Source organism: Delphinus delphis, chromosome 6, assembly GCF_949987515.2.
Source record: "Delphinus delphis chromosome 6, mDelDel1.2, whole genome shotgun sequence".
Lineage (NCBI taxonomy): Eukaryota > Metazoa > Chordata > Mammalia > Artiodactyla > Delphinidae > Delphinus > Delphinus delphis.
The window spans coordinates 50,046,869-50,074,842 of NC_082688.1; the positions used below are offsets into that span (position 1 = coordinate 50,046,869).

The window sequence follows — 27,974 nt, forward strand, 5'->3', positions numbered from 1 at the left end:
TTATTAGCCCCATTTTCTAGACTGGTTTACCCTGTAAGGTATCTGTTCAAAGGCAAACTTTCTTCCCAAAAAGAAACCCTGAAGGGAGTGTGCACGGAACAAACCCACACTTTGTTGCATTTCTGTATTGCAGAGTGTGCATCTGTATCGCATACTCCCTCCGTAAGCCGCAGGTATCCCAGCAGAGAGAGTTTGCAGAGTCTTAAAAAACATCTAAACTTTTCAGATGGAACAGACTCTTGACAGGAGAAGTTGAGTCTTGCTTATCTTGTACCCCACCTGCTCACAGTGGACCGGCACAAGTGGGTGCTCATTAAGTTATCAGCTGCGTGGTCCTGAAAAAGCTGCAGCAGCAACTCAGGGGGAAAACAATCTCCCTTCATCAATCTCTGACAGCAGCTCTGAAAAAGCTCAAGAAACACCTCAAAAGCCACTGTTGCCTTACTAAAGCACCCTCCTTCTCTAGTCTCCCCGGAGAGGGGAAACTACAGCATCCTGTTCCTGCTTCTAATTGGAATGCATCAGAGTCTTAATTATTTGCATTCTTCCCCAACAAGACAGTGTGGTAGAGGCACACTCTTAACATTTGTATTTCCCACAGTGAAGTGAAGTTGTTCATGAAAATTTATTGAATAACCATATTTCATTCTCTCAGGCAAGATATTAAATGGCACTTTGCCACAAATGCAATCACTACTAGTAACTCCTCACTTAAAATGAAAATGGTCCACTTCCAAGGTTTGCATGTAGACTCTCTCTCCCAGGAATAATCCTGACACAGGTGGACCTGTTCTCCCAAGGTGACTGTCAGCGCACCCAGCTCAGACCACCTAGAGATCTGAGGAAAAGGGCCTCTTCTCTGCTGCGATTCCCCTAGCTGAGGGAGTAAGGGAGGGAGGAGGGAGGGAGGAGGGAGGGAGGAGGGAGGAGGGAGGGAGGGAGGGAGGGAGGGAGGGAGGGCAATTTCTAGGATGGGATGAGTCTACGCTGGGAACTGCAGGGAAACCACAACCATTACTCAGGCCAGACAGCTGCCAAGGAAGCAGCGCTGCCTAAGAACTGAAGCTAAAATAGAGGTGGGAGGCTGTATTCCTTTCCATTACTAAGCCCTGGAGTATTCCCTCCCAAGTTCATCCACATTTCAAGAATGTTAAAACCCTGCAGTCAAAACCCTGATTATTTATAACTTAAAATAAACTACTGTGTAAAGCACAAACTTTACAAATGAAGACACAAAAGAAAAGGAACTGGTGACAGGTAAGATAATACCAGAGTACATATCCATTCCCTATTGCAAATAACTTTTACTTATATTGCAGAGGCAACTGATTAAAAGGGAAAGAGAGGATTCTGGTCTCCAGAGAGTTGTCAGTTTGTCTCACGCACACACGCCTGTAATTTTGCATCAAGTAGAGAGTGCGGTTTGAAACCGAGAAGGAAAACACAAAGGCATAGGGCAGGCGACACAACAGGAACAACGAGATGCCTCCGAAGTAGCACCAATCCAAGACAGAGTTCAAGACAGTCTTCCCTACTTCCGACTTAACCTGAAATCCAAGTGACTTTAGAGAACAGAGAAAAGGGTCCAGGAGCCCTGGAGGCCACGAGCCACCACCCCTGTCCGGTGAAACCTAGTCCCTGCCCTCAACCCCACCTCCGGATGGGAGAATCCCAGCCACCTAATGCTTATCTGGGAAGCCCACCACGCGCTCCCATGCCCCGTCCTCGCGACCCTTCTCCCAACCAAGCGGGACGCAAGAGGGCACTTACTTGGAGCCAACCTGACATCTCCCGCCGGGGTGGAAACCCGCGGTCTCCTCGCACCGGCATCTTCAGGCGAGGGTCCCGCGTGGTCGCGCAGGTCCAGGACCCGGCTCCACCTCCTCCTTCTCCTCTGGGCGTCAGGTCAGTCCTCCGACCCGCGGCCGGGTTTTAGCCAGGTGCCGGCCCGCGGGAACCCACCCCTTTGTCCCTCCCCCCTCGTCGCGGCGTCGGCCCGCCCCCGGCCCGAGGCAGCGCCTCTGCGCCCGCCGCCTGGCCCGGGAAACTCTCAAACGGGCCGCTACCACCCCCGCACGACCCGGGGGAGGGTTCGCCGGCGCCGCACCCTCGAGGGGCCCGCAGAGGGCCGTGTCACGCGCGACTCCCGGCCGGGGACGAAGGAGGGCGGCAGCAGCAGGGGGATCCTGAGGACAGAGCGTCCCGCGGCCCCGACACCCAACCCCCCCACCGGCGGACCTGATGGTTCGCTCCGCGGCGAGCTCTGCGAGCAGCAGGTCCGGCTCCGGGCGCCCGCCGGGGGAGCGCTGCAAGTTTGCGTGTAGCAGCGAGCCCTGGGCGGCCTGTTTGTCCACGGGTTCTTCCGTCAAGGTCGCGTGCGCATCCTGTACGAACCCTTTCTGGAGAGGTTTGCAGAAACCGAAAAGTCACACACACACACACACACACACACACACACACACACACACACACACACACACACACACACACACACACACACACACACACACACACACACACACACACACACACACACACACACACACACACACACACTGTACCCCTACGTTTAAAACACGACTTTTGAGAAAAATGCACTCCAGGTTATTTTTTTGGCACATTTCCAATAACTCCAGTAAAGCGATTAAAACTCCTCTCCCATCACCAGCTTTTCAAAGGCTTTCTTTAAAAAAGTAGGTCACAAATGCTTATCAGGCAGGATTCATCGAATTCAACTCAGTACATTTATTCGTTTTAGAGTCCTCTATGTATAAAGAATTGTGCACGATAAATGAACGTTTCCTTATTTTAAGGGCATGTAAATTATTTGGAGAATCAAAACAGGTACACTGATTAAAAATATAATGGTGGATTTGAAATCTTAAGGACACCATGTTGTAAGAGAAAAAAGTATGGCCCATCCTGCTCTTAAGTTGAAAAGCGAAACTCGGCCTACACTCACAAGAAGGTAAAAGGTAAAAGGTCTGATCTGACCAGCTGACAAGATACAGATGCCGGGCTCTCTCCCTGAAAAGTTGCTTGACTTCCTGCCTAATCAAAACAAGTTTGGCAGTTTATGTGGAAAAACAAGTACAGCAGATGCCTCTCTGAAAGTGTGAGGCTTCTGGCCTCCTTTGGAATGGCTAAGTGCCTACCTCTGAATAAAAAGCACTGTGAGTAACATTTCCCATTTTCCTTCAAGTCTCCAGAATTAGACGTTTTGGCTGTATTCCTGATGTAAGGTGTTACTCTCCTGATGAAAGAGCCATTTTTAAAAAATGTTTCCCAAATTAGGCGGTTCGGACAAATAATAACAATGGCAGCATTTGTGAACTGGTCACACCTTAGTGACATGAGCTTACACCACTAAGCATTTAAAGAGGAACAAAGGAACCCAGAATGTAGCAATTATATCTGCTGAGTGATTTCCTTTTTCTCTCTAGAGTTCTACAGTCCAATATGATAACCACTTGCCACATGTGACTATTGAACACATTTAAATTAACTAAAATTAGGGCTTCCCTGGTGGTGCAGTGGTTAAGAATCTGCCTGCCAACGCAGGGGACATGGGTTTGAGCCCTGGTCTGGGAAGATCCCACGTGCCGCGGAGCAACTAAGCCCCGTGCGCCACAGCTACTGAGCCTGCGCTCTAGAGCCCGCGAGCCACAACTACTGAGCCTGTGTGCCACAACTGCTGAGGCCCACCGCCTAGAGCCTGAGCTACACAACTAGAGAAGCTACTGCAATGAGAAGCCCCTGCACCACAAGAAAGAGTAGCCCCCACTCGCCGCAAGTAGAGAAAGCCCGCGCACAGCAACGAAGAGCCAATGCAACCAAAAATAAATAAATAAAATAAATTTATTTTTAAAAATTAACTGAAATTAAAGGAAACAAAAAATTCAGTTTCTTAGTCACATTAGTCACATTTCCAGTGCTCAATCAGTAGCCACATGTGGCCAGTGGTTACATTGGACAGTGTAGATATAGAATATTTCCATCATTGCAGAAAGTTCTATTGCATCACACTACTCCAAATGATGACATACTTTTACAGTAGAAATACAAATATTTTGGCACAATACATAGTTCTGACTCAGATGTTGAAAAAAAGTGATTCAATTGATACAGTAGCATTGCTGGTGGCAGTATAAATCAATACAACTCTTTGGAAAAACAAGTTATAGTAGTACATATTTTTCACATGTGGGCGTGCACATGTGAACCCCACTCCTAGAATTTTTTTCTCTGAAGACCTTCTATCCAACAAGTAATTACCAAACACCTTCTGTCAAGTCTGAACCCCCTCATAAAAGACTTAGGCTCTATCCTCAGAGAGTCAGTTTATTGTAGTAGACAATCAGTAAATTATAAGAAACCACGTAAGTGTTGACATTCCTGGCAGACTCAGGGTAGTCTGGGGGCTTTCAGGAGAGGTGTTCCTCACCAGACTAGGGGTATGGAGTTTAGGGAAGGCTTTCCAGAAATGAGGTAGCTTACACATTCTAAAGGACAGGCAGGAATGAGTTTGTGAGACAAAAAGAGGGGCAAGAACTTTCCAGGTGAAGGCAATAAATAACAAGTAGAGGAAACAAGGAAGGAAGACCATGGGCTTGCTCTTGAGGTGCCAGGAAGTAAGGCTGTCCAGACAAGCAAGGGCAGTGTTCTACTGTGACACAATAGAAGAGGGATTAGACTGGCATTTTATGAAGATCACTCTGTCAGCTTCTTGGAAGATGGATGAGTTGGGTGGCAGTTGTGGGGAGGGGCATCAGTAAGAATGACAAGACCAGCAAAAAAAAAAAGAAAAAAAAATGGATTTTTGTGGGAATGCAGGTGAGAGATGATGCGGCTATGAAGTTAGACAAAAGGAGCCACTTCAAGAGAAATTAAGGAAGTATAATCAGCAGACTGAGTGCCTGCCTGACCAGATGCGAGGTAAGGAAGAGGGAAGTAAGTCTACGGTGACTCTTAGGTTTCTGGCTTAACTAAGTCGATGACGGTGCCTTTTGCCAAAATAGGAAACACAGGAGTGGGAGCAGATGTTGAGAGGGGCTTGAGGAAGGATGGTGAATTCGATTAAGGACTGATTGGGTTTTGAGGACTACGCGTTCTCCAGGTGGAGATGCTCAAGTATCTACTATATGCCAGGTATTGATGAGTGTTTGCATAGAGAGATTTGAGGTGGAGGAAGAGATTTGGAAATCACCAATGTATCAAGAAAGCTGAAGTCATGGGAGATAAAGAGACTTTTCAGAGAAGTGATGAAGACTGAGGCAGAAGAAGAATAAGGATAGAACCCATCCCTGGGAATGCCAATATTTAAGGGGCAAGCTTAAGTCCTCAGAGTAGAGATAAAAGAGGAACTGCCAGAAGGGGAAGGAAAAAATCCTCTGGGGGAAGGAAAAAATCCTCTAGTGCAAGGTGTCCAAAAAGTCAAGAGAAGAATGAATTTCAAGAAGGGAAGAATAGCCAACATGGAACTTCGAGGAGTTCAACTAAGATAACAACAGAAGACATTCACCAGGAAGAGGACCACTGCTCATCCTGGCCAGCGCTGTTTCAATGGCAAGATGGGACTGGAAGTTAGATGACAGAGGGTGACTGGGAGGTGGGACAGCACTTCATTGTATGCCTATTTATAATAACACAAGGTGGAAACCATCAATGTTCAAGGATGGAGGGCTATTAAATTACAGCAAATCAACTTAATTGGCATAGCAAGCCATCATTTAAAATTATATAAAGAAGTCTGGGACTTTCCTGGCAGTCCAGTGGTTAAGACTCCACGCTTTCATTACAAGGGGCACGGGTTTGATCCTTGGTTGGGGAACTAAGATCCCGCAAGCCATGCAGTGCAGCCAAAAAAAAAAAAAAAGTATCTATCCTGATGGCAATAACCAAGAAATTACAAAAGAAAAGAATTGGAAACTATATGAGAACATGGTTTGATGAATGGATAGGATTGTGTGTATTTTTCTTTTTAAATTGTAGTTATTGTTTGTGCAATAGATAATTTTTCAACACTTGTCATTATGTATTACAGTGTAAGATCCTTAAATTATAGTCAGAAGACCTCAAATAAATGTAATAAACTAAACACTTTTAATTAGATTTCCTCAAGAATGTTAAGATTTGGGGATACACAAACACACGCGCGCTTACATACATATTTGCAACATGATTATAAAGTATGATTAAATGGGAGCAAAGGAACCTGACATGAAAAGGTCCAGGCTAACTGAGCAATTTAATTGGCCTGCACACTGGATGGCAGATTAGAATTATAAAGACACTCTTCTTCAATAAGTGTTTCTCTTTTTTTTATTTTTTATTTTTTACATATGTTCCCATATCTCTTCCCTCTTGCGTCTCCCTCCCTCCCACCCTCCCTATCCCACCCCTCCAGGCAATCACAAAGCACCGAGCTGGTGAATAAGTGTTTCTTGAATGCCTAGCATGTACCCTGGGGTAGGTATACAGAAGATAAAGGCAATATAAAACAGGGGGCTTGCTCACAGCATGAAGAGAAAGACATGTAAACAAACGATGACAAGGCACAAGAATTGCTCAAGTACATGTACGACTGAAGTGCTGACGGGTTAAAACTCCGCCTGAGGAAAGGGCACTTTTCAGGAGACAAGGCCCGGCATCCCCTTAACTTTCCAAATCAAAGGACCATACCAATAACTGTGCATATTCACTTAAAGGACTCCTTCTTCCACAAGCAGCCACCCACAGCCCCTAAAAGAACATCCAGGAGAGAGGCATTCAAAGTTTTGCTCTGCCCCTCATGCCTTCACCTTTCGTTATTTAATGTTATGCTTGCTCACTTTCTAAGTTTGCTAACTCCACGTGCGTGCACCTAGGAATGGCCCTGTAAGCACACAGCGACAAGGTGGCCGTCCACAAGCCAGCAAGAGGGCCCTCACTAAGAACCAAGTCTGCCAGCACCTTGATCTTGGACTTCTCAGCCACCAGAACTGTGAGCAGTAAATGTCTGTTGTTTAAGCCACCCTTTCCGTGGTGTTCTGTTATAGCAGCCTGAGCTAAGGCAGCCTCCACCTCCTACATGAGTGGACCCTGCTGCGTTCTCCAAGCACAGCTCAGGCTGCAGACTCCCAACCTCACTTCCTGGAGCTACACTGGCCTTTCTTTGTAGTTGTTGCTCTTGAGACCCTGCCAAGCTCATTTCTGCCCCAGAGCCTTTGTTGGAGCTTCTCTGCCTGGACCACAGAGCCAGCTCCTGCTTAGATTTCTCTTTCCATCTAAAGTAGGAGGCATCCCGAGGTAGTTATCAGGAAGCAATGCCCTCAGGAGAAAGCCAAGTCTAAATTAAAGCAAGGAGGTGGAGTCCAGCTGAGTGTTTCATTTACTGTGAATCAAGGGTTTCAGAGAGCCCAGTGCAGGGGTATGAAAGGGGTGGGGGGGGGGCGGTAGCAGGTTTGTTTAGGGGAAGTGAAGACCAGAGAGGAACAACAGCAGGAAGGGAGAACAGCCCAAGAAAGGGCCCCCTCTTTTTAAACATCATCATCATTATTACCACCATTGGTAACATGTTGGCATTGCTGCTATCATCACTATGATGAAAAGGGTTAGAGTAAGAGCAAAAAGGATGAACACATCAGGAATCAGACTTAACGGGGAGAGAAAGTTCTCAGTTGGGGGAATGCTGCCTTCTATTCGCCTCTCCTCTCCCTGCCAGTGGCACAAACTCCAAACCCCAGCATCCCCCATACCCGCCCCGCCCTGGGTAAGAACTCGGCCATGGGTTCATCTGGCCACAAAGTTGTCAAAAGAATTAGCTGTGCAACTCAGAGTCAGCTGCATGGATTATACGTCTGAGGAGGCCCCAGACTGGCGTTACGGGGGGCAGTTCTGGCTGGAAGGAGGTGGCTGTGGTCTGGGCTGACCTTGGGGTGCAAGGCTGTCAGTGGGCAGGCTTCTAGGAGACTTATGGGGCTGGTCTGGGTGTGCTCAGGCTGGCAGGCAAGGCAAGGTGTACTCAGCCTGATGAACAGGGAGTTGAGATAAAGCATAATCCAACTCCAAACCTGGCGATCCTAAAAGCACTTTCTGGGGTATGGTCTCATCTGGACAGACCCTGCTAGAGAGAGCACTCTGCCTGTGGGGGAACCCTCCCCTCCTGGCAAGGTGCCCTGGGTCTTAGAGGCACTGTGCTCTGCGTTTTGATATATTTTTTTTAATTATTTCACTACTATTTACATTGCAGAGTATATAAAATCCACACTCTTCGGGGACAGGTGCCGCTTGTTAACCTTACTCCATTAAAAAACAAAAAAACAAAAAAAACCTGGATAGAAAGTAATTGATTAAATGCACATTGTGTGCCGCAAAATCTTTCAAACACTACTTTAACTGATTTAATGTAAATCCTCGCATCGCCCCTGTATATTTGGCATTATTGCCCTACTTTAAGATGAGGAAACCAAACTTCCCGGAGGAAAACAGCCTGCCCAAGGTCATCACGGAGTAGATGGTGTGTAAGACTCCAGACCTACTGGACTCAAAGCCCATTCTCATCACTGCTCTCTGGCCCCTCGCCTCTACAGCAATAAAACAATTGCACACAGTTGGGGTAGAGGTAAGTCTTTGGTTGTTATTATTGTTGTTTTCCTTTTGGCTCCTTTTAACAGAACTTAAGAGGGGTTTTGCTGACACAACAACCGAACAAACAATGCTGGGGAATATTTGTGAAAATCTTCCTCTACAATATTAGAAAGGTAAATGCCGCAAATGTCATTTGACTCCAGCTAGGTGAGCCAGGAATTAGAATTCTCAATTCAAATATGATTCTGGTGCTAAGAATTCCAGCGGTCCCTCTCCCAGAATAAGTTCTGTAAGAAAAACACTTTAATAAGGTCATAATTTTCCTTTTTAAGGAAAAATGCCCTCATCTCCCATGCAAGGGAGGGAATCCAAGGTGAGAGAGGCCCAGGGGACTGTCCACGTGATACACAAGTCCTCCAGGAAGACCAGAGGGGTCCCTGGCAACACCTGAATTTCTTTTAAAAAAATTATCAACAGAATCCTCTAGCCCTAAGATCTCAGTACCCTGATAGACACAGATTGAAATTGTTGAAGTGTCTCCTTGACTGTCAAAGAATCCTCAGACCTGAAAGGGGCCTTAGAAAAGAGCTGCAAACAGACCGTTTTCCAGGGCAGCCATGCAAAACAGTGCACGCCTCTTAAAACAAAGGAAGCTGGGCCTGGGAAAGGCACTTCCAAGAGGCATTCGATAAAGCTTGAAACATGGCTCTAAAGCTTGAAACATGGCTCGTAGCATTTGTTTCTATAAGAACAGCTTCCTAAATTTTCCTGATGATAAGAATCACCTGAGGCATCCCAGGTCCCTCCCTGAGATACTGATTCGGTGGATCTGAGAAGGGCCCTGGGGAAATTTACATTTTCAGCAGGTACCCACCAGGGTGAGCCTTATCATCAGGGAGGTTTAGGACATTCTGCCAAAGGGACATGGTTACAATTCTCTGACCCAAGACAGGAAGGTTACCATTTTGAAGGGAGGTAAAACATTTCCAAGGTCAGAAAATAATTCTCTACTTGCAAAACGTCTTTGGTTTACAAACGAAAGGGTCTGATCTTATAATCCTCTTGGTATGCTGTTTTGCATACGTATTTATATATACACATATGTTTGGATTTCAGTTATTTTTAAATAAATGATACTTGTTTAATTTACACAAGCCATACAGTAGATCACACAAAAAACAGTAAAATGCAACTAAAGTGTCATCATCCAGAGCAAACTACTGTTGATAATTCGATGAGCATCCTTCCAGGTACCCCTATGCACAGGTAAGCATGTAGATATCATACATAACGTTATATACCTGGGACTATACTAGACACGCTCTTTTGCTACCTGTTATTTCTACATAGGAATATCGTTTGACTAATTTTTTCATGGCAATATAGATCTATATTATCATTTTTCTAGCTGCATAATATTCCATTTGTATGAATATACCATAATTTGCTGAATAAATACTTAAAAGTTCTTTTAAAAACTGGTATAGAGGACAAAGTAAAAATCAGATGGATGAAACTCTTAAGATTTTCCATAGACAATGAGAAAACAAGTAGCTTGTAAGACTCAGGCACAATTCATAAGATGTGTATAGTGTACAGGACTTCCCTGCTGGTCCAGTGGGTAAGACTCTGCGCTCCCAATGCAGGGGGCCCAGGTTTGATCCCTGGTCAGGGAAGTAGATCCCACATGCATGCCACAACTAAGAGTTCGCATGCTACAACTAAGAAGTCCGCAACTTAGTCTGCAACTAAGACATGGTGCAGCCTAAATAAATAAATATTTTTTTAAAAAAAAGATGTTTATAGTGTACATAGTATGTTAGTAACGTGTAAGATATGTTATAAAACAAAATAAATGGAGTGTTTTTTATGTTAAATATAGATGAAAAGAATGAAACAAATAAGAATGTTACTTATAAATAGAAGGGTTCTGATGGAAGGACAAAGTAAATCGTAAATATTCATATTGAATAAAATATTAATAAATGTAATAATATCTAATTTACAATTGTATTTGTTTAGATATAATATAATGTAATAATACATTTTTATAACTATATTATTGTTAATAATAAATATTCCCTATCTAATAAAATATTAATGATACATAATAAAGCCCAGCTCATGTTGCCTCCATATTGACAGCTAAATCATCCTAAATTGATCACCCATTGGTGATCTCTGTCCCAAAGTGCAGACAAATTACTAGTGAGCTATAGCTATTGGCCAGGAATACTTGCCCTGCGTCCCTCCGATGGAGCAAGCCTATGCTGGCTTCAGACACCTTTTATCTGCTAAGACCCCTTGTTCAACAACAGGTCTGATCTTTGTGACCACACCGTCACTGGGGAAAGCTGACACCGCACAGAGACAGGACATATAAAGATTGCAAGCACAGGTTCCAGAGTATGGACCTTTCACCCTATTAATATCCTAACCTAACTATGTTAAAGTGTTCAAATCTTTTCCCTTGCTTCTCACTGCATGTTTTCAAATTGAATAAATCGTGTGACTGCAACACCCGACTTTGGTGTCTGAGCCTTTCTGTCTCATAATCTCTGGGAGAGCTTGCCTGGCAGTGTCCTTGGAGGCTAAGACTGCATCAAGGTAATTTCCCACATTCCTAGAGTAATGGAGAGAAGCAAGCAACAGGGAATTCCTGTCCAGGGTATTTTGTCTAATCTCGCCCTACAATCACATTACCTCTAAATGAATCAAAATTTTGTCTGAACTGAAAATCACTGTCACCAACCACTGAACTAATGAAAACGTGAAGTACCAAAATCAGGGCTCCAGTGATGACACTCCTCCCAACCAGAAGCTCATTGCATTATTTTATTATAATGGGAATCATAAAATAAGCTTACTCCAGCCTTCCCCACACAGCCACAGCACCAGGAGCACAATAAAGGCAGCACACACACAGACAATGTAACTGCTGATTGAAAATTCAATTGCACATCTCAGCCACGGAAGAGCCCTTGTCCATGAAAATTTTCTTAGGCAGTACTGTGCTTAGCCTAGAGGGTACCTAAAGCCAGTTACTGGATCCCTGAGTGTCTGGAGTAGGTGGAGGATGAAGTGCTGAAGAGAGAGGCAGGTGGTGGGGAGGAAAAAGGGTGATAAGTACAGAGATTCCATTTAAGAAATGTGGCTGTGAAAAGTAAGAGAGAGGTGGGGCTCTGGGTTCACAAGCCCCTAGTCATCTTTGAATTGTTGGGTTCTGGGCTCTCTAAAACATGCAGGAGTATAATTAAATTTATGTTTCAGAACCTAGATGGAATATTACTCATCTATGTGCTATACTTAAAATGTCCAGACATCTCAGATTCCAGTGATAGGCCAATGGCCACCTCTCTGTCTTGCTGATTTCATAAGTGAACAATGCACTCTAATTTTTGTTTGGAAAACATGGTAGACTATAACTAACACATTCAAAAATAAACACTTCATATTTTTATTTTTCTTCCACTTCAATGGTACACCAATTTGTCACAATGAAAGTTTGCTTAAATTCCTAAAATGACAAAGTCTTTGTATCTACGTATTTGGAGCAATGCTCTTTCATTTTAAATACTTAGAGAAGAAAGTACGGACTTATTCTTTGGGTACTGACAAAACTATTTGTCTGAAATCTCTATAGCTAGACAATTAAGTTGCCTGAATCTCTGAATGCTGAAATAATTCCAAGAAAATGTATTTATAATACAAGTGCACGTTGCTTAAAACATTTAGGCTGGTTTGAGATGGAAATTAAGAATAGAACATCTCGTGTCTGCTTCCAGCTCAGCGGAGGGCCAGGAAGGAGGTGCACCAGCCACAAGTGACAGGCGAAGCCCAACAACGTTGTAACAGCCCTTGGGCTGAGTGGAGGTACTTCCTCCACTGAAGTCTTGAACCCCTCAAACTCATCCATGAGGACTGGAATCAACTTCTTCCAAATTTCCATTAATGTGAGAAACAGGCTGAGGGAGATTTGGGCTGTGCCTGGGTTCCACAACCAGCAGGTGACTGAGGCATCACTTCATCCACTTCTTCTGACTTTAAACCCTTCTGCTCTCTCAAGTGTCAGGTGCCTGCCACAGTTTCTCAATCAGGGATCGAACTCATGCCCCCTGCAGTGAAAGCATGGAGTCTTAACCACTGGACCAGGGAATTACCCAGAATCTGCTTTTGACCAAGACTCCTCCCACCAACCAGGTGGGTGGCTGACAGTTTTTGTGCTTGAGCCAGGTGTCAGGCCTGAGCCTCTGAAGTGGGAGAGCCCAGTTCACGACACTGGACCACCAGAGACCTCCCGGCCCCATGTAATATCAAATGGTGAAAGCTCTCCCAGAGACCTCCATCTCAACGCTAAGACCCATCTCCACTCAACGACCAGCAAGCTACAGTGCTGTACACCCTATGCCAAACAACTAGCAAGACAGGAACACAACCCCACTCATTAGCAGAGCAGCTGCCTAAACTCATAATAAGTTCACAGACACCCCAAAACACACCACCGGGTGTGGTCCTGCCCACCAGAAAGACAAGATCCAACCTCATCCACCAGAACACAGGCACCAGTACCCTCTACCAGGAAGCCTACACAACCCACTGAACCAACCTTACTCACTGAGGGCAGACACCAAAAACAACAGGAACTACGAAACTGCAGCCTGTGAAAAGGAGACCCCAAACACAGTAAGTAAAGCAAAATGAGAAGACAGAGAAATACACAGCAGATGAAAGAGCAAGGTAAAAACCCACCAGACCAAACAAATGAAGAAGAAATAGGCAGTCTACCTGAAAAAGAATTCAGAGCAATGATAGTAAAGACATCCAAAATCTTGGAAACAGAATGGAGAAAATATAAGAAATGTTTAACAAGGACATAGAAGAACTAAAGAGGAAACAAACAGTGATGAACAACACAATAAAGGAAATTAAAAATTCTCTAGAAGGAATCAATAGCAGAATAACTGAGGCAGAAGAATGGATAAGTGACCTGGAAGATAAAATAGTGGAAATAACTAGCACAGAGCAGAATAAAGAAAAAAGAATGAAAAGAATTTAGGACAGTCTCACAGACCTCCGGGACAACATTAAAGGCACCAACATTCGAATTATAGTGGTTCCAGAAGAAAAAGAGAAAAAGAAAGGGACTGAAAAAATATTTGAAGAGATTATAGTTGAAAACTTCTCTAATATGGGAAAAGAAATAGTCAATCAAGTCCAGGAAGCACAGAGAGTCCCATAGAGGATAAATCCAAGGAGAAACACACCAAGACACATATTAATCAAACTATCAAAAATTAAATACAAGGAAAACACATTAAAAGCAGCAAGGGAAAAACAACAAATAACATACAAGGGAATCCCCATAAGTTTAACAGCTGATCTTTCAACAGAAACTCTGCAAGCCAGAAGGGAGTGAAAGGACATATTTAAAGTGATGAAAGAGAAAAACCTACAACTAAGATTACTCTACCCAGCAAGGATCTCATTCAGATTCAACAGAGAAATTAAAACATTTACAGACAAGCAAAAGCTAAGAGAATTCAGCACCACCAAACCAGCTCTACAACAAATGATTAAGTAACCTCTCTAGGCAGGAAGCACAAGAGGAGGAAAAGACCTACAATAACAAACCCAAAACAATTAAGAAAATGGTAATAGGAACACACATATCGATAACTACCTTAAATGTAAATGAATTAAATGCTCCAACCAAAACACAGACTGGCTGAATGTATACAAAAACAAGACTTGTATATATGCTGTCTACAAGAAACCCACTTCAGATCTAGGGACACGTACAGACTGAAAGTGAGGGGATGGAAAAAGATAGTCCATGCAAATGGAAATCAAAAGAAAGCTGGAGTAGCAATTCTCATATCAGACAAAAGAGACTTTAAAATAAAGACTATTACAATAGACAAAGAAGGACACTACATAATGATCAAGGGATCAATCCCAGAAGAAGATATAACAATTGTAAATATTTATGCACCCAACATAGGAGCACCTCGATACATAGAGCAAATACTAACAGCCATAAAAGGGGAAATGGACAGTAACACAATCATAGTAAAGGACTTTAACACCCCACTGTCACCAATGGACAGATCATCCAAAATGAAAATAAATAAGAAAACACAAGCTTTAAATGACACATTAAACAAGATGGACTTAATTGATATTTATAGGACATTCCATCCAAAAACAACAGAATACACATTCTTCTCAAGTGCTCATGGAACATTCTCCAGGAAAGATCATATCTTGGGTCACAAATCAAGCCTTGGTAAATTTAAGAAAACTGAAATCATATCAAGTATCTTTTCTGACTGCAATGCTATCAGACTAGATATCAATTACAGGAAAAAATCTGTGAAAAATAAAAACACATGGAGGCTAAACAATACAATACTAAATAACCAAGAGATCACTGAAGAAATCTAAGAGGAAATCAAAAAATACCTAAAAACAAATGACAATGAAAACATGACAACCCAAAACCTATGGGATGCAGCAAAAGCAGTTCTAAGAGGGAAGTTTATAGCAATATAATCCTACCTCAAGAAACAAGAAACATCTCAAATAAACAACCTAACTTTATACCTAAAGCAATTAGAGAAAGAAGAACAAACCCCCCCCCCAAAGTTAGCAGAAGGAAAGAAATCATAAAGATCAGATCAGAAATAAATGAAAAAGAAATGAAGGAAACAATAGCTAAGATCAATAAAACTAAAAGCTGGTTCTTTGAGAAGATAAACAAAATTGATAAACCACTAGCCAGAATCATCAAGAAAAAAAGGGAGAAGACTCAAATCAATAGAATTAGAAATGAAAAAGGAGAAGTAACAACTGACACTGCAGAAATACAAAGGATCATGAGAGATTACTACAAGCAACTAAGAGCCAATAAAATGGACAATCTGGAAGAAATGGACAAATTCTTAGAAAAGCACAACCTCCAGAGACTGAACCAGGAAGAAATAGAAAATATAAACAAACCAATCACAAGTGCTGAAGTTGAAACTGTGATTAAAAATCTTCCAACAAACAAAAGCCCAGGACCAGATGGCTTCACAGGTGAATTCTATCAAACATTTAGAGAAGAGCTAACACCTATCCTTCTCAAACTCTGCCAAAATATAGCAGAGGGAGGAACAGTCCCAAACTTATTCTAGGAGGCCACCATCACCTTGATACCAAAACCAGACAAAGATGTCACAAAAAAAACTACAGACCAATATCACTGATGAACATAGATGCAAAAATCCTCAACAAAACATTAACAAAAAAAAATCCAACAGCACATTAAAAGGATCATACACCATGATCAAGTGGGGTTAATCCCAGGAATGCAAGGATTCTTCAATATATGCAAACCAATCAATGTGATATACCATATTAACAAATTGAAGAAGAAAAACCATATGATCAACTCAATACATGCAGAAAAAGCTTTTGACAAATTTATGATAAAAACTCTCCAGAAAGTAGGCATAAAGGGAACTTACCTCAACATAATAAAGGCCATATATGACAAACCCACAGCCAACATCATTCTCAATGGTGAAAAACTGACCATTCCCACTAAGATCAGGAACAAGAAAAGGTTGTCCACTCTCACCACTATTATTCAACATAGTTTTGGAAGTTTTAGCCACAGCAATCAGAGAAGAAAAAGAAATAAAAGGAATCCAAATTGGAAAAGAAGAAGTAAAGCTGTCACTGTTTGCAGATGACATGATAGTATACATAGAGAATCCTAAAGATGCCACTGGAAAACTACTAGAACTAATCAATGGATTTGGTAAAGTAGCAGGATACAAAATTAATGCACAGAAATCTCTTGCATTCCTATACACTAATGATGAAAAATCTGAAAGAGAAATTAAGGAAACACTCCCATTTACCACTGCAACAAAAAGAATAAAATACCTAGGAATAAACCTACCTAAGGAGACAAAAGACCTGTATGCAGAAAACTATAAGACACTGCTGAAAGAAATTAAAGATGATATCAACAGATGGAGAGATATACCATGTTCTTGGATTGGAAGAATCAACATTGTGAAAATGACTCTACTACCCAAAGCAATCTACAGATTCAATGCAATCCCTATCAAACTACCAATGGCATTTTTCACAGAACTAGAACAAAAAATTTCACAATTTGTATGGAAACACAAAAGACCCTGAATAGCCAAAGCAATCTTGAGAAAGAAAAACAGAGCTGGAGGGATCGGTTTCACTGACTTCACACTATACTACAAAGCTACAGTAATCAAGACAGTATGGTACTGGCAAAGAAACAGAAATACAGATCATTGGAACAGGATAGAAAGCCCAGAGATAAACAAAGGAGGCAAGAATATACAATGGAGAAAAGACAGCCTCTTCAATAAGTGATGCTGGGAAAACTGGACAGCTACATGTAAAAGAATGAAATTAGAACACTCGTTAACACCATACACAAAAATAAACTCAAAATGTAAGGCCAGACACTATAAAACTCTTAGAGGAAAACAAAGGCAGAACACTCTATGACATAAATCACAGCAACATCCTTTTTGACCTACCTCTTAGAGTAGTGGAAATAAAAACAAAAATAAACAAATGGGACCTAATGAAGCTTAAAAGCTTTTGCATGGCAAAGGAAACAATAAACAAGACGAAAAGACAACCCTCAGAATGGGAGAAAATTTTTGCAAATGAAGCAACTGACAAAGGATTAATCTCCAAAATATACAGGCAGCTCATGCAGCTCAATATCAAAAAAACAAACAACCCAATCCAAAAATGGGCAGAAGACCTAAATAGACATTTCTCCAAAGAAGATATACAGATTACCAACAAACAAATGAAAGGATGCTCAACGTCAGTAATCATTAGAGAAATGCAAATCAAAGCTACCATGAGGTATCACGTCACATTGGTCAGAATGGCCATCATCAAAAAATCTACAAACAATAAATGCTGGAGAGCGTGTGGAGAAAAGGGAACCCTCTTGCACTGTTGATGGGAATGTAAATTGATACAACCACTATGGAGAACAGTTTGGAGGTTCCTTAAAAAACTAAAAATAAAACTACCATATGACCCAGCAATGCCACTACTGGGCATATACCCTGAGAAAACCGTAATTCAAAAAGAGTCATGTACCAAAATGTTCATTGCAGCTTTATTTACAATAGCCAGGACATGGAAGCAACCTAAGTGTCCATTGACAGATGAATGGATAAAGAAGATGTGGCACATATATACAACGGAATATTACTCAGCCATAAAAAGAAACGAAATTGAGTTATTTGTAGTGAGGTGGATGGACCTAGGGACTGTCATACAGAGTGAAGTAGTCATACAGAGTGAAGTAAGTCAGAAAGAGAAAAACAAATACCATATGCTAACACACATATATGGAATCTAAAAAAAATGTGCTTCTAATCAACCTAGGGGCAGCACAGGAATAAAGACGCAGACGTAGAGAATGGACTTGAGGACATGGGGAGGGGGAAGGGTAAGCTGGGCCAAAGTGAGAGAGTGGCATGGACATATATACACTACCAAATGTAAAATAGATAGCTAGTGGGAAGCAGCCACATAGCACAGGGAGATCAGCTCAGTGCTTTTTGACCACCTAGAGGGGTGGGATAGGGAAGGTGGGAGGGAGACACAAGAGGGAGGAGATATGGGGATATACGTTTATGTATAGGTGATTCACTTTGTTATACAGCAGAAACTAACACACCATTGTAAAGCAATTTTACTCCAAGAAAGATGTTAAAAAAAAAAAGGTGGGGTGTAATTCCCTTCTTACAGAAAAAAGAATAGAACATCTATACTCAGAAAACCTGTGTATGTATAGGTATTTAACATTTTACTAGCAATGAATTTTAAATTTCACATACTCAATTTCCGACCACTCTCCTTAAACAGGCAGTATAGAAAACTGTAATATAAGAGTATCTCATCCAGAAACTCAAGAACCAGAAACAAACAGGCTAGTGGCTTGGTATCCTAATCTCCACACCACTGCTTTTCCCAGTGAACCATGAGGAAACAGCAGAAAAAAAGGAAAAGCCAGTAAACAAATTGAAGCACTGGGCGAAAGAGCACAAGATGAATCAGACCTGGGTTTCGACAAGCCCCAGTTCTGCTACTTCTTAGGTTTAAAGTATGACATCGCCACTATTCGACTGTTTCTGAGCTATAAAAATGGCAAGTTTACATGGTTGGACCCAATGGTTGTGTGATTTGGTCAGCTTATCTAAACCCTCTAAGCTTCCATTTCTGCATCTGTAAAATGGTGTAATGAGTTGTATCGTGCTTCCTCAAATTCACATGTTGAAGTTCTAAGCCCTCATTACCTCAGAATATGATATTATTTGGAGACAGGGTCTGTAAAGAGGTAATCAAGTTGAAGTGAGGTCTTTACGGTGGGCCCTAATCAAGTATGACTGGTATCCTTATAAAAAGGTTAAATTTGGACACAGAGACAGACACAGAGAGAGGGAAGATGACCTCCGACAAGCTAAGGAGAGAGGCCTGGAACAGATCCTTCCCTCATAACTCTCAGAAGGAACCAACCCTGCCAACAACTTGATTTCAGACCTCTAGCCTCCCAGACTGCGAGACAATACTTTCTGTTGTTTACACCACCCAGTCTGCGATATTTTATTTTTACTGCAGTCCTAGGAAACTAATACAAATCAAGATGACAGTTGGACCTACACCTCATAGGGTGGGTATGAGAATTAAATGAAGACATGCAGGTAAAACACTCAGCGCAGTACCAAGTACACTGTAATAAGCACCCCAATAAACAAAAAGCTTCCACCTTTATTACTGTAGGTTGATACTTCACTTCCTATCAGAATTACAATGGAATTCTCACCACAAGCAACGTTTCCTCTCACTCAGTGCAGCATCTCCAGGCCTCTGATGCACAGCCCGGCTCCCCGCATTTCTTTTCCCCTCTTTGCATACCTGGCCAACGACTTTCCCTCCTCAGCTTCCTCTCCAATATCACCTCCCCCAGGAGGCCTCCTGTCACATAATCACTGCCTCAGGCCTTCTGCTTACCGTACAGGGTGAGAGCAGCCCTTTTCACACAGCAATGTAATTAATGATCCCAAATTAGACTCCCAGATGGACAAGCCTTTACATTCCTCTAAATCTCCCTCAGGCAGTGCTGTGTGAGGTGCTCATTAAATGTTTGTGGAAAGAAACCCTTCACCACAGGTAGGGAAACTGGCCACACACCACCTATAAACAAACCATGCTCTACAGCAGCTGTTAAAAGTACTGTCCAGGGACTTTCCTGGTGGCGCAGTGGTTAAGAATCCACCTGCCAATGCAGGGGACACGGGTTCGATCCCTGGTCTGGGAAGATCCTACATGCCATGGAGCAACTAAGCCCGTGCACCACAACTACTGAGCCTGTGCTCTAGAGCCCGTGAGCCACAACTACTGAAGCCCACATGCCTAGAGCCCGTGCTCCGTAGCAAGAGAAGCCACCACAATGAGAAGCCTGCGCACCGCAACAAAGAGTAGCCCCCGCTTGCCGCAACAAGAGAAAGCCCGTCTGCAGCGATGAAGACCCAACACAGCCATAAAATTAATTAAAAAAAAAAAAAAAGTACCGTCCAAGTTAGTGGTTCTCAAAGCATGGTTGGGAAAGCAGAAGTATGAGCCTGAATGGGAACTTGTTAGAAATTCAAATTCCTGGGCCTCACCCCAGACTGACTGAAGCTGCAATTCTGGGGGGTGAGACCCCGGAATCTGTGGTTTTAACAAGCCCTCCAGGTGATTTTGATGCAGTTAAAGTTAGAGCTACTGTGATCAGTGTCTTCAATTCCATATGAAGAGCTTGGGCTGCTGGTGTGAGCTCCCCAGGTACCCCTACTGATGAGGCGCCCCCAGGGGAGAGGGCACTGCAGAGGGGCTCCCAGGGGCACAGAAGTTTTTAATTTTTACCTTCAACTCACTTTTCTATGCCCATATTATGGGATGAGCTGGTAATAACTCTAAAGTATCTAAATTACCTAACAGTGAGAATCCGTATCTAGGAAGTGAGTCTCTGCCCAGACTCTTAGCATCCTTCCTGAGAGCAAAGAGGCAAAGGTGATTTTGCCACATCAGAAAAGTGAACACCAAAGCCCCTTAAAGTAGCAACAAACAAGTGCCAGGCAAATAGTGCTCTCCAGAGCCTCCAAGACTGTAAAGGAGGACAGCCGCAGGTAGAAGCTGACGATCAGAAACCTCAGGTCAAGAGTGTGCTCTACAGGGACCCTCCTCCGCCCATACCAGACATTGCTTATGGATCACAACATTCTTACTCAACAAACGTGGACAGCATCTAGGATTCCTTCGCTCCAGGCAGCCACTATCAATCGATCGGAACTGGCCCTTGAGAAAAGCCTGTTACTATCCTAGTTTAGGAGTTAAGTCTTCAAGCTCTGTAAAGTTAGTATAGAAAACAGCTGCTACTATAGGAATCTCACTGAACTTAGGAATCAGAGGCTATGCGATCTTGGGGAAACCATTTAAAATCTTTGAATCTCAGTTTCCTTTTTGCAAGAGGGAGCTGGCAATAGCTCCTCAGGAATGTTCTGAGGATAAACAAGATGGGTGAAAACACCTTGCCCAGTGCCTGGCAAATAAAAGGCTCTTAATAAATGTTTGCTGGATTTGAAACTATAGCCCTGTGGGGGAAAAAAAAAACCTCACCACACAAGCTCACCTGAGGCTAATTTACCCAGAAACCCAAGCTTCAGCGTTTACACATGAAAGAGCTTTGGAATAAGACTCTGACTTGGGAAAACAAACTGATGTTGAAGGGAATGTGGTCACTAGTGTAGGGAATCAGACCAGGGAGATATTTATCAGAAAGGGCTTGCCTGAGTCAGAAAGATCCTTCCCTCCAAAGACAATGCCGGCTCCAACCCCTCTGCCATACTCCATGCCGCCCCTCTAAGTCATTTGCCTAAAGCAACAGATCCTACCTAGAAATCTACTTTCAGGAAAACCACTTCCGGGGTCTGGGCAAGCATCTGTCTTATGTTTGGAACCTTTACGAGCTCCATAGAGTACATCTCAGTAAACAAAATCCACTCCCAGCCCTGTCAGTTCAGTGGACACTAAGGACTTCCCCACGCAAGTGTCCCCATTTGGACAACTAGACTCCAAGAAAGGCCTCGGTTCGTGCCCAGTGCTTGCTGTATGTTAACTCATTCAGCTTCAGGTTAAAACTCCCTTTTTTTTTCGGCTGCTCTGCACGGCTTGGGGGATCTTAGTTCCCTGACCAGGGATTGAACCCATGCCCTCAGCAGTGAAAGCGCAGCGTCCTACCCACTGGACCACCAGGGAATTCCCTAACCCTCCCTTTTTACAGATCTGGGGCTCTCAGACATTAAGATGTGCCAAGATCACAGAGTCGGAAGGCAGGAACCCTAGGATTTGAACAGCTGCTATTCACACTCCACTAAACTCCAATGCTGACATGCAGTTGGAATCCACCCCAGCAGGGTCCTCGAGCTTAAACAGACAGGAATTCTGAAACAAGCACACGGAAAAAATTCTAACCCCATTCCAGCCATCCATGGTCAGGCCTATCATCAGTGGTAAGTGTAACTAAGAACAAATACATCCCAGCATCTGTCAAAATAAAATTTAATACCTTGTAAATCCCATTTAATTCGTACTTAAAATTGAATCAGTAAACAGGTAATACTCACCTATTTTGCTAAAAGCCTGTACATAATTAATCTTTAGAAGCCAGTGTGACTGATGTCTTTTTTATTTTCAGCAAAGTGCTTACCACTGTTATATAATTCAGCTACCTCAAAGCTAATAGAACAAACGTGACCTACCAAAATGACCTATAACCCTAGACATCAAAATACCTTGCTAGGCATTTATTCTGAACTACGGGGGTTGGACTTACATGCTTTAGCAGGAAGCACCTCAGCTGGCATTCGCCCAAAATTACCTATCCATTCAGATCATAAATGCGGGTAAGATCTTTCTGTTCTTTGGGAAATAGGCCATTACAATTAAATTTTCCTGGATATTAAACAGTTTCACTATCAGCAACATCAAAAATGGTGGCCTTGACTTCCAGGATGTGACATAATTTACATCACACTTTTGGTGGAGGAAAGCCAGTAACTAGGCTGATGAGAGACAAAAAAAAGCAAGTACCTGGTAAAGCAGGCTGTCAACCGGCACTAGTCTGTGTTTCCTGGAGCACTTGTGCCCGGAGGTGCAGCTGGAGTGCCAATCCCACTCACAGGGAGATGACAATAATGTGGTACTTCGCACCCTGAAAAAGACAGTGTTGTTAAAAATCCGGCAGTCATGCCCAGCTTGGCAAGATCTTCGAAATGCACTGAAGTTCACATTCTGTACAATTTACCCATTTATAGTATGGCTTTTAATATATTCCCAGACTTGTGCAACCATAACCACAATCTATGTTAGAATATTTTCATTACTTCAAGAAAGAAACCCAGGACCCCTCAGATATCACTGCCTAATCCTCCAATTCCCTCCCTTCCCCCACCCTAGCCCTAGGCAACCACCAATCTAATTTGGGTTTCTATAGAGTTACCCCTTCTGGAGATTCCATACAAATGAACTCCTACAATACGTGACCTTTTGTGACTGGCTTCTTTCACTTAGCATTAAGGCTTCCAAGTTGCATCTACATTGTAGCCTGTGTCAGAGCTTCACTCCACTGTATGGATATGTCATACTTATCTACTTTACAGCTGATGGACATTTGGTTTGTTGTTTCTACTTTTTAGCTATTATGCACAAATGTGTATATGGACCTAGTTTTCATTTCTCTTGGAAATATATCTCTGAGTGAAATTGCTGCCCCTAATGTTTCCAGTCTTCAAAAAATGGAAAAAAATGAGTAATCACGTGAAGTTGGGCACCATGAATCCACCTGAGGACCAAGTTCTTATAAGAATTTACTTTTCAGGATAAAAAAAAAGTACTCGGCAGGTGAGAAAACATCTAGAGAAAACTTTTTAAAAAATTGTGGTAAAATACACTTAATATAAAATTTACCATTTTAAAATATACAATAGAGAAAACATTTTCAACTAAAAGATAATTACAATACCGGCTAGTCTCTATATATTTATGTGTGGGTTGCCACGAATCAGAAAAGATGGCAAATACGTTTTTCTTTTTACCCCTCATCCCAGGGAAACCCAAGAAAACCCTTTCTGGACATTTTTCTGAATCCTGCATGTGCCTTTCACACAACACAAGGAGGCAAGTTCATTTCTGGGCTGGGCCTGGGCCCCGGCAGCCTCACGTGGGGCATCGCAGAGAGCCCTAACAGTGGGAGGAGGAATGTGGCTTCTCACCAGTTCTGGACATACTCTTCTGTTTGCTAGACAAAGTGATATTGTGGCATCTGTGCAAAACACTCCCTACACAATGAAACAGAAATAAGAGATAGTGTCCATTCTATTTGTACAGGCAGGGGACACATTTCCCTTCTCCAAGGATCAGCAGGAAATGTGAGCACAGGCTAAAGCAGAGCCATCTGGATATCCTACAAAGCAAGCAACAGGATTACAGCCCAGCCATATATGGTTTCTATTATTACTTCCCACGATAAATACATGCCCAGCAGATCAAGATGGGCTTGGTTATGCTTTTGGCCTTAATATGAAATTTTCCTACAGGTGTCAGTTCCAAAGAGAGTTTGCTGCTTTTATTGAAATGGCTTGCTTTTGAATTAAATCAGTTTTCTGAATTTTGATAACATCCTGATTTTAACTTTCTTTTATGATATTGCCTGATGTTTTTGACATGTACAGGAACCACCAATAACAATCAGCCATTTCTGAAATACACTATTATTGACTAGGGCTACCTTGTCAGTAATAGGCTTGGAAGAAAAACCTAAATAATACTCTTGGTGTTCAATATGCAAATATTTTGTCAGGTAACATGAGTTAGTGCTGGAAAACTTCACAGAATTTTAAAAGGGAAATCCAGGGCTTCCCTGGTGGCGCAGTGGTTGAGAGTCCGCCTGCCGATGCAGGGGACACAGGTTCGTGCCCCGGTCTGGGAGGATCCCACATGCTACGGAGCGGCTAGGTCCGTGAGCCATGGCCGCTGGGCCTGCGCGTCCGGAGCCTGCGCGTCCGGAGCCTGTGCTCCGCAACGGGAGAGGCCACAACACTGAGAGGCCCGCGTACCACAAAAAAAAAAAATAAAAAAATAAAAGGGAAATCCATAAGTGGCTCAGTATTTTTGTAAATGGATGTCAATTTTTAAAAAATTTTTTTTTTTCATTTGTGTCTGTGCTAAAACCAAGCACTGGCAAAATATTTGCTGTGCACCTGTCATTTGCCGGGCATTAGGGTCAATAGACACATGTGTAAGACATCCAATCTGTGCTTCAATAAACTTGCAACATACAGTCAATTGGTTGGTTCAGCCAGTTTTGGCCTATCATGTGATTACATTTTGCAGAGTAGAAGCCCCAGCACAGGCCTGTTTGCAGACAGCAAGACAAAAGTACTAAAAAGAGGAGGGGGTTGGTGGTGAAAGAATTCCTCGAGGTTTGAAAACTCCATCATGAACTGACTTCCAATTATGTTTTGAAACACAAAAGGAGCTGCTCTTAAATACTATGCAGTATTATATGTAAGTTGAAGCGACTGGAATATTTCTTGAAAAGAATGAAAGGGATAGAACTCTTGGAAGAAATACTGGCCCCACTATTCAGTCAACCAGCTCAACAGAAATCTCCAGTATGAATGCTGGTGGGCAGATTTCCCTCTGTAGAAGCACAGCCAACCACCTAGCTTCTTCCCCCTGAGATGTCTAACAGCAGCAGGGAGGCAAGGTATTGGGACAAAAAGTTTTCAGGAAGATCAGAGAACTCTGAGGTCAAGAGAGAACAAGTAGGATGTCATGGAAAGTGCCTCTCTAGATGCTTGTTCCTCCAAGTGTGGTGCAAGACTGAAGCATCAGCAACATCTGGACCATCCACTGGGTGGGCATCACCTGAACTGACAGTATCACCTGGAAGCATATTAAAATGCAGACTCTCAGGCCCCAACACATCTGCAGAATTAGAATCTGCACTTAACAGAGTGATTCATATGCACATTAAAGGGTGAGAAATAAGATATCAAGGTGCCTCTGAAGGATTTAGAACTCATTAAGTAAATTAATCAGTAGGAGATAATCCGTCCTAGGATACCGGGAAAGGAGAGTTTACTACAAGGTCAGCAAGGGATATTTATATGTCCACAGGAAGGCTGTGTGAGGTGATAAGAGAGTCAGCAAACAAAACATGAGAGGCAGCAAAATACTGTTTTGTCCATGTATATATTCAAGGAACTCAAAGTTTTACAGATATAGGGAAGATCTTGACCTGTGATGCAGTGCTATTTCATCAGGTTTAAAGGAATGTTCTCTTAAGAAAAAAAAAAAAAAAGGAACACTCAACTTCCCTTATTAAGGATCACTTTGGAATGAATAATTTGACTTCTGTTTGGCTAGACTTGGGAATTGAGGAGAACCAGAGGTGGTTCTACCTAGGGTACTTACTCATCCTGAGGGCTGGAAAAGGTTATCTCCAAAAAGAAATAAAGAATGTGGCAATCAATTTACACATCTGAATCATGTGTGTTTGTTTAGGGTTAATCCCTTAATGAATGGTCCTGAGCCAGAAACTAAGAACATCCAGCTGCTGTCTGTGAGGGCCAAGCCCTTGATCATGATGACTTCAAATGAGGCTGTTTCACACTTGTAAAATTCGAAGACCAAATTAGAATTAAGGAATGGTAAAGATATAAGTCATGTGTATTGCAGCTTCCCAATTCTCCAAATTATATGTCCAGAACAAACATCCCTCATTATTCACAATATTCCATACGTGGTCTGGGGATCCTCCCTGACTTGACCCTCTAAGTCATCCACCCATCAGCAGGCTTTGGCCTGACTTATGAAACTTGTTTGCCACCCCTTACAAAAGGTCCTCCCAGCTCTAAATTTCTGCCATTCTGGGACAAAGGGCCGGGCTAAGGTATGCCCAATCTCTAGCGGCTACTTGAGGAATCACATTTTGGTCATTACAACATGTTTTCCATAGTCATCACTAAACACTGACCCACAATGCCTCTCCTAGGGTCACTCTATACCTCTTGCACCCTCTACACATATACTCACTTCCTTTGACTTTCAAGACAACAGCAAAGTCATCCTTGTCATCATGCCGCCTCGGGATTCCATTCTAAAGCATCTCTGAAACTTCCCAAAGAAATACCTAATTTATTTCCAATAAAAACTACCTTTTAGATTCGAAGAGAATCTACCTAAATCAAGTGTCTCAACAGCAGTAGCATGGACATTTTTTTACTGGATGATTCTTTATTGTGGGGGGCGGGGGCCGTCCTGTCCATTGTAGGATGTTGGGCAGCATCCCTGGCCTCTACCCACTAGATACCAATTCCACACCCAACCCCCAAGGGCTGGAACAACCAGAACTGTGACCAGACATTGCCAAATATCCTTTAGGGGACCATTCCTGCCACTGCACCCCTTCCCTTGAGAACTACTGACCTAAATGATTATAGTAATCCTTTCAGGAAGATGGGACTACGGATGATTTTTTTCTTCCTTATTTTTCTGAATATCTGTTGTTTATATGATAAAATGAGCTAGTGACTTCCTATTTTTTAAAAAGAAATATCATTAGCTAGATAGATGCCTCAAGCTGGTCCTTGAGTGGCAATGTGTGGCTTGTTCAGTTTAAAAATTGAATTTGGTCTTTAAAAATACTGTGTACCGGGGCTTCCCTGGTGGAGCAGTGGTTGGGAGTCTGCCTGCTAATGCAGGGGACATGGGTTCGAGCCCTGGTCTGGAAGGATCCCACATGCCGCGGAGCAACTAGGCCCGTGAGCCACAACTACTGAGCCTGTGCGTCTGGAGCCTGTGCTCCGCAACAAGAGAGGCCGCCACAGTGAGAGGCACGCGCACCTCGATGAAGAGTGGCCCCCGCTTGCCACAACTAGAGAAAGCCCTCGCACGGAAACGAAGCCGCAACACAGCAAAAATAAATAAACTAATTAATAAACTCCTACCCCCAACATCTTCTTAAAAATAAAAAAAATACTGTGTACCATACAGACACCTTCAGTTACACTTCTCAACATATAAAAGACATGGATGAAGGACTTCAGAGAATAAAGTCAGGATTGAGGCCTCTTAACCATTCAGAAACGCTTCTTCAACATGGTTAAATCAGTGGGGCTGTAAAAAGAGATGTGAAGCAAAGACTTCTGTTTCAAGAGAAGTGTTTACCTGAAACATAGTCTGCATGTACATTTCAGTCAGAAAAATACTTGCATTGTAGGAAAAAAAAATAAGTC

The 27,974-nt window shown here is 42.7% G+C and overlaps 1 protein-coding gene across 3 annotated transcripts in view; it reads right to left on the reverse strand.

Annotated features, from left to right (window-relative positions):
- TJP2 (tight junction protein 2) overlaps positions 1-27,974 on the reverse strand; it is a 134,154-nt gene that overhangs the window by 83,112 nt on the left and 23,068 nt on the right. Inside the window, exons 2-3 of one of the 3 annotated variants that reach the window (XM_069540768.1) lie at positions 22,765-22,885; positions 1,771-2,399 (exon numbers count right to left, since the gene is read on the reverse strand). In XM_069540768.1, the coding sequence (XP_069396869.1) occupies positions 1,771-1,830 (60 nt within the window). In that variant the 5' untranslated portion in view covers positions 1,831-2,399; positions 22,765-22,885. Of the gene's footprint in view, positions 1-1,770; positions 2,400-22,764; positions 22,886-27,974 lie in introns of those variants that run through there. The other 2 variants (XM_060014647.2, XM_060014646.1) reach the window with 2 other exon arrangements.